General features: G+C 42.2%; 1 protein-coding gene across 17 annotated transcripts in view; it reads right to left on the bottom strand.

The window, feature by feature from the left end:
- The window catches only part of CELF2 (CUGBP Elav-like family member 2), a 567,685-nt gene that overhangs the window by 134,332 nt on the left and 418,994 nt on the right, over positions 1–14,359 (bottom strand). For 16 of the 17 annotated variants that reach the window (XM_080580950.1, XM_080580958.1, XM_080580956.1 and 13 more), the window contains one exon: positions 1,376–1,572. In XM_080580950.1, coding sequence (XP_080437076.1) covers positions 1,376–1,553 — 178 coding nt within the window. In that variant the 5' untranslated portion in view covers positions 1,554–1,572. Of the gene's footprint in view, positions 1–1,375; positions 1,573–1,735; positions 9,794–14,359 lie in introns of those variants that run through there. The other variant, XM_080580949.1, reaches the window with a different exon arrangement.

Below are 14,359 nucleotides of genomic sequence, written 5' to 3'. Positions count from 1 at the left end.
AACTGCATTGAAACACTGCAACACAAAATACCTTCTGCTTCTGTAGTACTGGTGTGAGAGAGTAGTCTGATACGGAACTTGGTAAGCAGCAAGGTATGGTAACATGAAGCCCTTCCCCGATGCTGGTGTGAAGCCAAGATAAAAAAAAGACGTCCCTTTAACCAGAAGTGACACACACAGGCAAACCAAACATCACTCAAAGCACGAGAACCCTTAAATTGGGGCAGCAAAGAGGAGACCACCGAGAAGATCCTCAGCCACGTACTGGGGCAAGGAGGAAATGCTGAGTCTGGGCAGCGCTTTGCACAAAAGCGCAGGAGCACCCGAGCTGTGCTGCGTGCTGCATGCGACAGCAATCGCCTCTTGCTGAACTGGAAACCTCAGGAGTGCTGCTTTGCACCGGTAGCGAGCTGCTAGCCCACAAAATCGTTTTATGATATTCTCCATAAAGGTTTTTAGAAGCAGTGGTAGGAGAGGACTAAGAATGAATAACTACTGAGTAATCTCACAACGCCCGCACAGCTGGCTGTACCTCTGAGCTGTGCTAATTATTTGCAATGCTAGCAATAACTTAATACACGAAACTTGAAAATCCCAAAGTGTAAATGGAAGTATACTAGGTAGAGAGAAAAAGCATCGTGTGAAACAAAATATTCACTTTAAGTTTACGTGTAAGCCTATGCTATACTTACATAACTATAGTACACAGAATTGTCACATGCCTAAATATGCACAGACATACAGTTAAAGAAAGCAAAGGACAAATACTTTATACGTGAGCGAAAAACTGCAGAAAGAAAAAAAAAAAGCCTTTTCTTTTAGAAAAACACTAGTGCCAAAAATCAATCCTTTAACATGACTGCAAAAAAAAAAAAAAAAAAATCAAATTTTCACAAAAGGGCAGGGTGACTGTTTTTTAATTTTTATTGCTTCTGGAGCAATGATGTAGCAAAAGCCCACTGCTACCCTTTCTCCCCTTCTGTATCCTGAAAATTATTCCCACCTGGGATGCAAAGAGAGGAAACGAAAGGAAGTAGAAAATTATATTTTTCATGAGCTAATCCTGGGAAAGTGACCGTTCAGGTTTCCATGTCTCTTGGCAATAATAATTTAAACAGGGACGGCAATCTTTTGTTATTTTTTGCACAGTTGGAATGCTCGCTTCCAGATAACAGATATTTAAACTGCAATTTAAGAAGAAGAGGAAGACAGTAATCGATAGGTATTCAGGAGTTCTCTCCTCTTAGGACTGCTGCATAGCTCGACACAGTATGCTTCAAAACAGCCCAGATACAAACCTCTCTGGAAATCCTAAAACAAAGTGAGAGCATTGAAAAAAAAATCCCTGAAAGTAAACAAAGTACAACTACTGTACCTTTACTTTGGGGAGGGTTCTGACTTCTGTCTCGGAGAACATTAATCTGGTAGACAGCTCCGTAAGGCTCAAAAAGTTCTTTTAACTCTTTTTCCGACCATGAACGGGGAATCTGTCCAACAAACATCTTAATGGCATCTGGGTCTGGTTGGTCTGAATGATCCAAAGCTCCATTCATCTTGTTAGCTGTGCCGTTACTAGAAAGTGGAAAAGGAGATGAAAAGAAAAGGCAAGTTAGGAGACTACGCAGTTTTCATGTGCACTAGATGCAGAAGATGATGTCAATTGGCACACAGCAGAAAAAAAAATTGCTATTTAATTAATAGCATAAGTATTATGAACAAAAAACAACGCGATTACATTTTTCATTGAGTCTGGTTTTCTCTGCAGGCTGCTGCTTAATGTCATTATATAAGAAGAGAGCTGCACAATGCAGACTGGTACTTTTGCATTTTAAAGTGGAGGAGAGTTGCAAGGAAGCGCAGATTTCTCTCCATGGCTGTTGTAAACAGAACTGCAGTGAATTCTCACTAAACTGGCTACTGGCAGAAATAAGACAGTGCTGGTGTGTGTGTGCGTGTTTTGTAATAAAGTCACATGAAAGGAATATGAAACACTTGGCAATCTGTCAGATGACTAATGCAAGATGCCAGCGATGAATTTGCAGATTGTGTGAAGCATCCATGTGTGCATCAAATTAGTATGATATTGCCTAGAATGGAAAACACTCCAGCTATGCGGCTGGTCGCTGCCGATTAGTTGCCTACGCTCTTTAAAAAGGAAAAAGCAGTCTGCAGAGTGCCAGTCCAAAGCACATTGTTTATTGCACCCTGGCACACAAAAAATGCACAATTCAAAAGGAGAAAGCAGTGGCAAGATTGCCTACTTCACTCCGAGAACTAAAATGCTGCTTCAGAAAGTTTTTCTCCATGAAAAGGACATTAAGTGTTTGAAATTTTTCACACCCCGTAAATTTCTACCCTATCTGATCTCCAGATGTCCGTCTAAGTTCAAAACAGCTCGACACTTTTGCTGGGGAAAAGCACTTAACCAAAAAACCCCTGCTCTGTGAGACATATGACATACTATGATTTAGGAAGAGTCGTACTTTTCTAAGGAAAACAAAACATTTTAAATACTGAACAGGAACACTGAATTAAAGAATAAATTAAAATACCCTTGTGCCGCTATTGATTATTAAGGGCAACCATTGCAATTAATTCTTTGGCTAGAGATTCTGTAATGATGATCGTTTTTTGATGCTCAAATTTGAAGAAAGAACGCTAATGAGATGTGACTTTCAGAGTGCTCCTCCCATCTTCCCACCGGGGAAAGGGGTAAGAAGGCGTGCGTGCAGCAATGCTGAACGCTGCTCATCCCAAACTTCAGGCGTCTCGGAGCCACCTGCCACTATGAAAAAAACTTGGCTTTAATTACAAGTTCTCCATTTGACAATTGGTCAGGGCGAGTGCCCACAGGAGGGCTTGAAGAGCCCCAAACCTGCACGACCAGACCCAAATAATATTACACACGTGAAAAAAGGAAATATAAGAATGGCAAGAAAAAAACATCTTTGTGTCATCACAGTTGTAACGTGCAAAGACAAATTATTTAGTCTTCCATGCTTCATCTCCTTGAAAGAACAACACACCTGAACATATTAATATGCCTATATAAACTTTTGCACTTTCCCTACTCACTGCAGGAAGGAGAAAATCATATTAAAGGCAGATTTTAAACCAACAACAAGAAGCTGGATCGCCACTTCTGAAGTGTCTTTAACACTGATCAACAGACAATGGGATTTATCACACTCATTTATTAGACAAAATTCCTATTGACCCTACTGGGAGCCTTGCCTGAATAAGAGACTGAAGGATTTGGCCCAGCCTTTTCTATTATGTTTCATGCACAAATGCCCTCGCTTGTTTTACGCTTGCTCTTTGTTTGAAGATGCTCTACAGGTCCCAAGCACACCGATGCAGCCATCGTGATTTCTCCAGGCATTACAAGCTCTATTTTCCACACACACCTAATACTTAACAGACAAAAAAATCCCAAAATAACCCACACCCCAAACTCCAAGAGACAAAAAACCCCTGACTCACTTGAGTGATGCCCGATGGGAGCAACGTTCAAGACTTTGGGGGGTACTAGGCACCTATGTGGCATTTAGACCTCTGGAAAAACCACTCTGCCATTTGATTTCCTACTTGTTTATGTAAAACCCAGTGCATTAAACAACCTTCCTAGCAGGAAGAAAAAGTAAAAATGCAGCCCCATAGCTTAAAATAGCCAAGGAAAATGCTCATACACTCTTTTGGACCTGCAAAGACAAGGCTGAGCTGCGCAGCCACTGTCTTTGTCCTGTACTCAGGCAAGTATTTTCCTTCAGAAATCAGCTTCACTTTTCGCTTCATTTATTCTCTGCTTTGTTTACATTAAAAAATGAAATGAGTTCCTTTTCAAATTATGCCCTTCATCTAGTCTCTCTGTTGGATCTCTTCCTTAAGAAATCCACACATAATTACTATGTTAGCCCTAAATTACAGCAGAGGTCATATTTAATAAAGAACAAGTTTATTCCTTTGCTTATTCCTTTACCCACAGCACCTTTACCACCGAGAGCACTACAATTTCCATCACTAACAAGACAATTTGGAGGAAACCACAAAACCTAACACTTCTAACTGTTTACTCAGGTTAATTGCCCCATTACCATCAAGTTCCTGCTTTGAGCTTGAGGTTCAGGCACGGGTTAGATCTCTTCTAATTCAACACAACGCTTACGCACTGTCTTTACTTCGGGGGGGCAGAAGTGGAATTACATTGATCATATTCCTGAAATGTTTTATTGGGTAACGATGGTTAAACACCCTGACTGCAGGTGTAGGCTGCTGTGTGCAGTGACACAACGCTCCGGGGGACAGGCTGTGTCACTCACTGCCTGAATGAACTTGGGCAAGTCATTAAAACTTCTCCAGCTTTAATTCCACCATCCTCTGACAGCTCTGCCAATCCGCTAACTCCTGCAGATTTAGGAAAAAGCAAGCATAACTTAAGACTTTTCTCTATAATTCTTTCCTACCGCAGGGCTGAGCTGCCAACGTTTTGTGGGGGGGGATAAACAAGTTGAACCCGTGGAGAGGGCACAGCCGGCTCCTTGCTACGTTACATTTCCTTTGACTTCAGTGCAAACGAAGGCTACCAAGCATCTCGGAGGAATGGTTCCCACCTCTATTGGGGTTTTAAGGAGTGCAACAGTGCTGTCACACCAATGACACTTGCAGGAGCATCCTTACCCAGCGCCGGCAGTAGCTATACGACTACAGCCCACTTGGACAAACCAAATAAGTGGATAAAACAATAGGGAGATAACAATGAAAAAAAAATCAGATTATTTTATATATTTTACAGATCTGCAGTGTACTCGAGGAACAGCAAACATTAAGCACACCTGCCTGACGGTTCAGCTGTCACCGAGCTTCTTCAAGTGAGTGCAAAATCCAACCAATCAATATTTTTGATCCCCTCCCAACCAGTCTCTGCTAGAGATGAGTTCCTTTCTCCTCCCCCAGCCTTCATCTTCACCCGCTGGCAGGAGCTGCTCAGCACTACGACCTCTTAGTCGCCAGCAACCGTAGGGGTTTTGTTACTTCTCCCTGCCACCGCAGTGCTCTCGGAGGAAGCAACTCCTTCCTTCCCCATCTCCCCCTCTCGCTTTACGCAGGAAGTAACAACACAGAAGAGAAACGATGGGTGAAACTTTCCGAGAGGAGCCAAAGCAATCCTTGCAAAAGCTCAGGACTACTTCTTGAAAGCACGAGCACAGAGCTAGCTGCGGCTAGGGGACACTAATGAGAAGAGAATCCCTTGACAATTACTGTCAGTACCCAAATGATGACATATATATATGAAAAAAAAAAAAAAGAAGAATTAGATTATGTGGCTTGCTGTCTCTACGCCGCAGCAACCCTTCCCTCTGTGGCCAATTTAGCCCATTGGACTCTGGGGTGACCCAGCACATCATCTTTGCTGACAAGGTGTCATCTGTATTGGAGAGAGCAGCCCGAGGGCAGAGATTAAGCCACTGAGTCGCTGGCTGCTTGTGGTCACTGCCAGAGCATCCTCTCTCTCAATTTGTGCCAATTTTCCTTCTAATAACCTAACTACCATTCCATCATTTCAGCAAGTTGACAGGGCCACTCCTTGAGGAGCCAGAGATTGTTTTAATATCGCTGCTGCTTAAGCAGGGGCCCCGGCAAAACCCACTGGATGCCTTCTCTGCCTCTCCCATTCATGTCTGTAATTACGGCCAAGCTGCTGAAGTGACCTGACCGCTACTGAGAGAGAGAGGCAGGCTTCAGAAACAAAGTCTGGATCAAGAGGGACCCTCTTAAATTCATCACTGTTAAGATCTTTGGCATTAATCCCAACTCACTCCCGTTCACAAACTAGGTGTCAAGCCAGGTGCTGAAAACCCGTTTTTATTGGGACTGAATGGGTTTGCATCACACCCGTGTTTTCAATCCCTTTGTAATCCTGTCCAGAACACTTCCCGTTCTTCTGTTTTGGTCAATTCCTCTCGCAGTCCTCACCCTACTTTAATGGCTTTGCTGTTTTGTTGGAGATTTGCCTTTTTCTCGTCCGATGGTACGCGACCAAACAGCACATCCCTGGAAGAACATTTCATTCCTAAGCACCAAAACGACAACGACAACATGCTAAGGAACAGGCTGCAAGTGTAAAGCCCACTAAATCCAACCTAGCACGGAAACATCAAGGTTTTACAGCAACAGATATTTCCATCCGAGCTGCCAGGGTACCGCACGAGCTGACCGAAGGGACACCACCACTCCGACGGACTCCAACTGCTGGCAGAAGAGACAACGACCATCACCTTACCGTGCTTGAAAATCGTAACTGCTGGCTTACGAGCAAATTTTATCCGGAAGGACCCAAAAGGGCTTTATAAACTCATTGTTTAGAGAGGAATGGCTTCATCGTAAGGTGACAGACGGCAGCTGTTTAATGACATGGAGCATTATCGCACAACAATTTCAGCCAGGAAGGGTAGAACAATACCATACCCCATTGGAAACTGCAGGGGGTTGGGATTTAGAGACACAGAATGTAATTACCTAAATTGGATTTCGGCCAGCAAAATGAGGGCCAGAACCTCTGACAAAACAAAACGAGAGAAAACAAAAAGAAGCCGTTCTATATTTTTAAGCCACAAATGACCAGGTCTCTGTGGTTTTTTGGGAAAAAAAAGTTAATATCCAGAAGCTTTCTGGCCCATCAGTGTTTTCACCGGGCAGTAGCTCAACAGCAGCTCAGAGGAAAGATGAAGTTTCATAAATCGTTAGCTGCTCCTGTGTCTTGTACAGGTTTTGGCACAACTATAAACCACTAGTAAGAATAACAATAATAATTATTAAGTTACACATATCCATACCGGCAGCTGCTGAATGACTCTGACATCGTGCCCGATTAATGCCGCAGCTCACAGCGGGACGAGTCCCGCACATGCAGCAATGCCTACAAAGTAATTTTCTCCAGGTTTCCCCGCGCCCAGAGGCAGGGTGACAACTTCTGGCGGCTGCATGACTTGCTCAGCTGGGTTTCTGCTACGCTAGAAGGCCAACTGCAATTTCAGGAGGGGTACCGAAACTCTGAGCTCAGACAACATTCTCTCTTACTCCGTCTTACAGACCCATAAAGCCTGAACAAAGAGCCGAGTAATTCTTCATCCATCCAGCAGAGAGCAACAGCACTTGCACGCACACACCACATGAACCACACGAACAATTCTCATGGCTTTTAATACCTGGCATCCAATGCGGAGATTTTATTCTTGTCAATAGCTAATAATACTCAAGTGCTCATGTAAGCCCTGAATGGTAAATGCAAAGATGTTTTTTCTCCCATTGCCTCCACGTCTGCAGAAATTATCTGTAAAAGCATAATGTTGCTTAAGACAATGGAGTCTTTTTTTTCTGCCTTGACAAGTGATCTAAATTTCACAGTCATTTTTTTTCTGATGGAGTCGGTGTTTAGCTGTAGCTCAGGTTTGCTAACTCTCTCTGTATTTTGCCTCATACAAACCGTGGTAAAACGTTGGTCCCCTAGAAGGGACTGCTTGTGTCCTGATCAATTCCAAATTTAGTACATGTGATCCCTTTCATGCCTTAAACGCAAATTTTCCGTAGGGTGAGGAAGTAGCATCCTGTCACCGAGGAGGACTGATGTGAAAATCTGAGGAAAAAAAACCCTTTTCCTACACTGAAATTTTTCTTGATGGGAAACACATTCCGGCTGGGAGAAGGAGAAGCAGAGGGAAGGCATCTCTCAAACAGCTGGGTCAGAATGCATGATGCTAAAAGTGACATGGGAAAAGTACTGAACCACACACATACAGCATCAGGAGAGAGCTGAATACACCTGAGGTACAACACATTATTCTTCAGAGATTCCTCATTAGTATTACAGGAAGGAATCAAGGATACGTATGGAAATCATAATAATAGCTATGTTAAAATGCAATTACCTTCTGCACTTGTGGCGCAGATTAGAGCACAGACACTCCTTTGTGCCAAGGCTTGTTGACTTCCTAAAATTAGCCCTGAGTTGTGCTCACCAAAGCTAACGAGGTCGTGTCTGTCCTGACCTGGCTACAACCTCCCCCAGGCTCACTGCTAACTATTTACCTCTAGAGGCCAGTGGCAGCTCCAGTGCTTGGCCTCTTGGTTGCTGCACCACCTCCATTCCAAAACACTTGGATTTGAGCCTGGGGTTGCAAACCGAATTGTGAACATCCTTTGCATATGTGTTTAAAACCAGCGGTAATGCTTCCTAGAACCGCAGAGTCAAGATGCAGTAACTCTGCAAAAGCTTTGCACATCTGCTATATCACACCTTCAGAAAAAAACAAACAAACAAACAAAAAAAACTCATAATCACAGATATCTTAAAAAAAATTATATTCAGTGTAGTGGCTTCAAGCTGTCTCAACTCTTACCGCTAGTGTATGGACCTCTGTTTTAGCAGCAAATTATTTTTTGGAACATGCAGTAGTGCTTAGTGATATGCATGTGCTCCACATGGACAGAACTTACACAAATTAAAATATATATTTTATATTTAGACTACACACATGTATATACACAGAGACAAGGGAAAGAATGAGTGCAGAAGGGAAGATAAACAGAGAGAAGAAGAGCTGTTTTTTCAAGTCCTCTATTTTGGAAACCAATTAAAATATCATTACTAGTTCATCCAATAGTGGCAGCAAACAATTAAACGCGCCATCTGTACAGGTCAGGACTGGGTAGTATCTTTCTGTTTATGCTGATAAAACTTATAATGGTCTACTTTCAGCATATTTAAATATTTGCCTATGCTAGCCTGTTGATTTTACTGAACTTAAACTAGAAGCCCAATGCTTGGTAAAGGATGGCTGCCCTTTAACAGCTGAAGAAAGCCAAACCCACCCCAACCCTTACTTTCTTGGGTTTGACCCCCGTCTTGTTCAGGTGGAGGGATGAGGATCACTCATTTCTAAGGACACATGATAAGAATGACGAAAAATGCTTGGAGATCTGCACCGGCAGGCTGTGTATTAGGCCCAGCCTTTATCTTCCAGCCTTTCCTGCAGGCTTTGGGAACTAACTAATTCAAGGCTGGATGAGGTCCTCCAGGCATCACCATTCTGCTAGACAGCTCAGCTTAGGCAACCACCCAAGAAGTCAGTTTTGCTTCCTGAGCAGAATTTTCTCTGTACATTAAACCTGTAAACAAGCTTGGGTCTGTCTCCGTCAGGTGTAAGGTTGGTGCATTTCTAACTCCACGCAGCAGGAAAAAAAAAAGTAACACAAGAGTTTGGACATTACCAATAAATACCAAAGGTGTGACGTTTGAATATCTGTTTTCTGTTGGCCAACTAACAGGTGGATGTCTGCACATCTGGCTTTGACGTGGACAGGTTAGCATTAAAAAAGGCTTCTTGTTTATCATTTTTCCATCTCTAAATTAATCTCTGTTATGATGAGAACCGTGGCAGTTCATCCCAACTACGATGCTCATGAGCAGCGACTGTGACTTTCTGTTCCACTTTTACTGTACCCCACACTGATGTTTCTCACTGTAATCTCCTTGGAGCAGAGGTTGTCCTTTTGTGCAAAATCTATGTTACGTTTAAATTGGACTCAAATTGCAAAGGGGCCCTCTCCACATTTCTGTAAGTTGGACAGGGCCAGAGAGAGAACTGAAGCACTTGCACAATGAAATTACAGTTTTGGGGCACCGACTGACACCATTTTTCCTATGAAGTAGAGTTTCAAGTGGCTGACTGCTCAATATTAATGGTGTGGATTATCAATGCTTTGCTTTACGCATATTTGCAGTGAAGAATACTTCTATTTGAAGAATTTGCTTATTTGAAGAATACAAAGAAACATTTATTGATGCTACTTTAAAAAAAAAAAAAGGATTTGATTACAACCAAATGCTTATATATTTGTGACATGCCAACAACCACATTAGAATAGCACCAGGCTTTTAAAATTCAGGACACGTAGGACCATCTGTTTTCTTGTCAACAACATCAGTCTCTCTCTCCACACCTACTAATCAAAATGTACTAAGTTGCTACTCAACTTCCTCCTTTCTTTTGCCCCCAGAAACATCAAAAGCAATAATGAAGGCTTAAAAAATATATATTTTTATGTAGTAATTAATGACGTGACAATTTCAGCAGGCTTTATGTGCAGGCTGGCAGTTACCTGCAAGTTCTTGTGTGGTTTGAAAGGACTTGCCTACTTCATGGCAAATCGTGTCCTGGAGCTGGGGAGGGATGGAGAAGATGGGAAGGAATCCTCCAGGCATTTGTTTGGAAACACAGCAGAGGTTTCAGTGTACTAAAACCAAACGATTATTGCAGGAAGTACTTTACAGCATGACATATTTTCAGCCTGGCACCCATGTGTGTACCCGCTTGTACCCGCTCGCTGCTGAGCTTCACGGAGCACAGAGAGCTGGTTCTGTAGGGCCCAAAAGCATAAGTCAAAAGAGAGGGAGGCCAACAGCTCGTGGCTGACAAGGCTGCTTTACCTAAATAGCTCCCTTAAAAAGGGAATGGAAGATCACAGCACTGCTCTTGTTAAGGATCCTGCCAATTTCAGTTAGCTGGGCTTATATATGGGAGATCTGAAATAGACAATTAAAGCAAGCTGTGACATTCAATTTTCTTACTTAAAACAAAATATCCTATCAGGCTTGCTCTTATTCCCCCCTTCTACAAATCAGAATATATGAAAAGATTATTGTCCAAAGTATGATGCAATTGTAATTTTAACAAGTTGAGCATCGTTATAGCAAAATCCCCCTCAGCTGATTTTTTTTTAAACCATTTCTTCATTTTTTTTTTTGACACCACATCTGGCATATAGAATACAGATGATCATTTGTTTATATATCTGTCTAAATGCCTTTTCCAAACACAGCCAGATGGAGCCTTTCAAAATCAAATTAATTTCAGATTAATTCACTCTGGACCCACTCCAGTTTCATGACTCTATGCTTTGAGGCACCATCTAAATTGATTTAGAGTCATGAACTTAGAGAGCTCAAGTCCTTAGGTATAGAAAAAAAAATCTTTCTTGCATACTGAAAGAGTCAGCAAATCAAGAGTCCGCAATCGTAAGTTTTTGCTGCTTCAAACAAACTCCCAAATCAATCTCAGAATGCATCAGTCTACATAATGCCAAAATCATCTATAAAAACCTCCATATTTCGCCCCCCAAAAACCGCACCAGAATTTATATCTTCAATGCTCTGACCTTCCTTGATGAGCCCAATAATTTATTGCTCTAATTAAAAAGCAAAATAAAAAACTGTTGCTCTAAACCTTGCAATAAGCAGCATAGAAAGACAGGAGACAGGTAATAAAAATCTCCACTGCAATAGATTTATCTAAGGAACTATAAACAAATGTAGCCTGCAAACACTGTGGGCTTGCATACTGTCAATCCTCTATGGATGCCTTTATTATCTCACTTGTTTCAATTGCAATTTGGGTTTCCATGGAGATGTAACAGTCAACTCTGGAAAATTATAAGATAAATGTCAGGCAGTGATAACGGTGTTAATGAAGCTTCATTGACAAGCAGAACTATGCTTCAAATAATAGGCATATTTCTATTAGCATATGTATAACCTGTCCAGAAAAGGAAGAAAAAAAATCCCAACAACTGGGAAAGACAATATTAAAAAATTAAAATGAAACTGTTTATATATAAGACATGCAACACACAATGAAACATTGCATCTATGTGAAATGATGAATTCCTAACAAACAGAAGAGATGTTGGTTCGAAATTTAATTGCCTGATTCCTTTTGAAATTTCTGCACTCTGCCATCACGCTGAAAAAAGCGCTCGGCTGACATGCGCAGAGGCACTTCTGCATGGTGTGACACTTGTTTCCCTACAACGCGAGGCTGGAAGGATCTGCTTCACCAGGCACTTTGGATCACGCAATTTTCCAGTTCCCAAATACAGCTGCAGCGAGCTGGTGGAAAGATGCAGACCGCAGTGGAAACACAACCAGCATCTACACAAACACAGCTCTTGGGTGCTGGGCATGCTCAGGGCAGGGTGGTCAGCCCTCCGCATCTGGCTGCGTGCTGGGATTAATGGGATGCTGCTGGGGTGACTTGGTGGGCTCGCCTCCTACCTCTGCACCAACTGAGCCAGGAGAAATCATATGGAGAAGCTGTCGACTGTCTATGAAGGACTGTACCCGACTTTTTGCTTTCCTCACATGGAAAGGTTTCACCGAGCTGGAGGTCAAAGAGGTGACAAAGCTGTTTTCTGCAGCACGGAGGGAAACACAGAGCACTGAGCAGGTTAGGAACTTCCACAACTGGCCGGGGAAGGAGCCTGACCACTGCAGCACTTCAGGTTTAATTTAGGCAATTCACCAGGAGTCAGGAGGAGCAGGGCAGAAGTACAGCAATCCTGTCTCGGAAGTTTCTAGGACAATTTTTGCAGATGGATGAGATGTGCTAAGATATTCGCTGCCTATCCACTAAGAGGTGTTTCTGCTGGCTGGAGAGCCAAGAGGTGCTAGAGGTTGTTCCCATCTCTTCTCATCCCACTATCTGGCCTTTTTAACTCCTCAAGGTGGAGCCAATCTTGTTGTAAGAGTGAAGAGTCTTGGAAATCTGGGTTCTGGTATTAGCTGAGTGTTAGGTTACAGACAAAATGATGACACTGAAAATCAGAATCAAGCTTGGTTTAGTGGCAGAGAAGGGCGAAATCTTAAACCTACAAGCAAACGAAGAAGAAAATCTTTATCCCTCCCAAGGCTTGAGAATAAAGTATGTGGGCAGGCAAAACTTTGTGTATTGTGGGAAAGCTTTCAAACATTACTGGGATGAATAATCTTATGAAAATATAGCTCGACTGAACATCTACATGCAGAGCAGGAGGCAGGATGACTTTGCCATTTACATGGAAAATAAAGCAGGGGTGTGGGGTCAGGGGCAGATGGCTTTGCTCTTTTTCCTTTCCTCTCCACGGAACTCCTCTGTTCCTCCCACTTCTTCTAAATTCTGCCTGTTTAGTAAAGGAGACCATGAATGCTGTCTGGGAAATGCTTCCCCGTTCTTCAGAGTGGTGTATGGAAATCTTTGGTTAGGTATGGGGGGCAGAAAAGGGAGTGGGAAAAGTACCCAGCCTTTCTGTAGAGCAGAGCTCAGCTCTGATCAGATTGCTGGACAACCACGAAGTCAACAGGGATACATATTTCTTTCAAGTCATATTGCAGGGAAGTTAAAAAAAAAAACACCAACTTCCCTGTTTCTGAATCTTTTTTAATCACTCCTCTATATTACATACTAGAAAAACCTAAGAACCTCATTAGATTGCTACTGAAATGTCAATAGTTAGAAAGTGATTTTCCCCAATGATTTCCAACATACTTATAACTCTCTCTAGTGCTTTTTGGGAAAAAAAACAAAAAACAAAAAAACTCTCTTTCTACTGGTTGTTGATTCTATGTTACACCATGAATACTCATACCAACTTCATGGAAGAGAGAATAATGAAATAACGAGGAGCTTGACTTCAACTGCAGCTGGGAAAATCTTATATACTACTGCTAGCGTTGAACGTTGGTAAAACCAGGTCGCACCAGATGTACCACTACCAACACATGCAACGGTGATATGTGGATTACAGAAGAGGAAACTGGCTCCGAACCCAGAATACTAAGCAATTTTTAATGGAAAAAACACACTGTGTGTGCTGGGTGGAAAGCATAGCTTTGTACACAGGGCAAAATGGGCCACGCTGTCTCCATTTCGCCCCTGTTGAAACTTCTACATCCCACTGCAATATGTACACTACGCTCTTCAAAACAGGATTCTTTTTCCTTTGTATTTTTGGCTGCCAACATTTATACTTTACAGAGAGAGCGGTTATGTAAATGCACTGACACACAATTAGTCAACAGAGAACATGAGCTCTAAGGTAAATCTTAGTTAAAGTACAAAATATTATTCAGTTTCTTATATTTACCCTAATATTACAAATAATTTATTTTGCTCCCCTGCATTACATGGCTACAATATTCTTTTAAGACTTACAAGAAAATAAACAATGACATGTAATTAGGAAAGGAGCAACTCCCCTTTTAAGAGCATCATTCAAAGAAATGAAAAACCTCAGAAAAACTGGTTTAAATTTTCCTAATAAACATACCATGAAAAATCCCAACATCACCACACCCTAACACACTTCCGAAATCATGTGGGAGTCATTTATGGGGACACTGCTGACTTCAAAGGCAGACCTTCATCTTCTCTGCACAAGCTGAGCAGTGGAAAACCATCCGAGCGGCTCTGAAGCCTCTTGCCAAACCGAAAGGCAAACACATCGTGAAACGTTGTTGAAAACTGTGTTTTTTAAGGTCATAGCAAAT

This window comes from Anser brachyrhynchus (assembly GCF_964034855.1).
Source record: "Anser brachyrhynchus genome assembly, chromosome: 1".
Classification (NCBI taxonomy): domain Eukaryota; kingdom Metazoa; phylum Chordata; class Aves; order Anseriformes; family Anatidae; genus Anser; species Anser brachyrhynchus.
The sequence above is the reverse complement of the archived record's forward strand: the minus strand, read 5'-3'. Positions and strand labels throughout refer to the sequence as shown.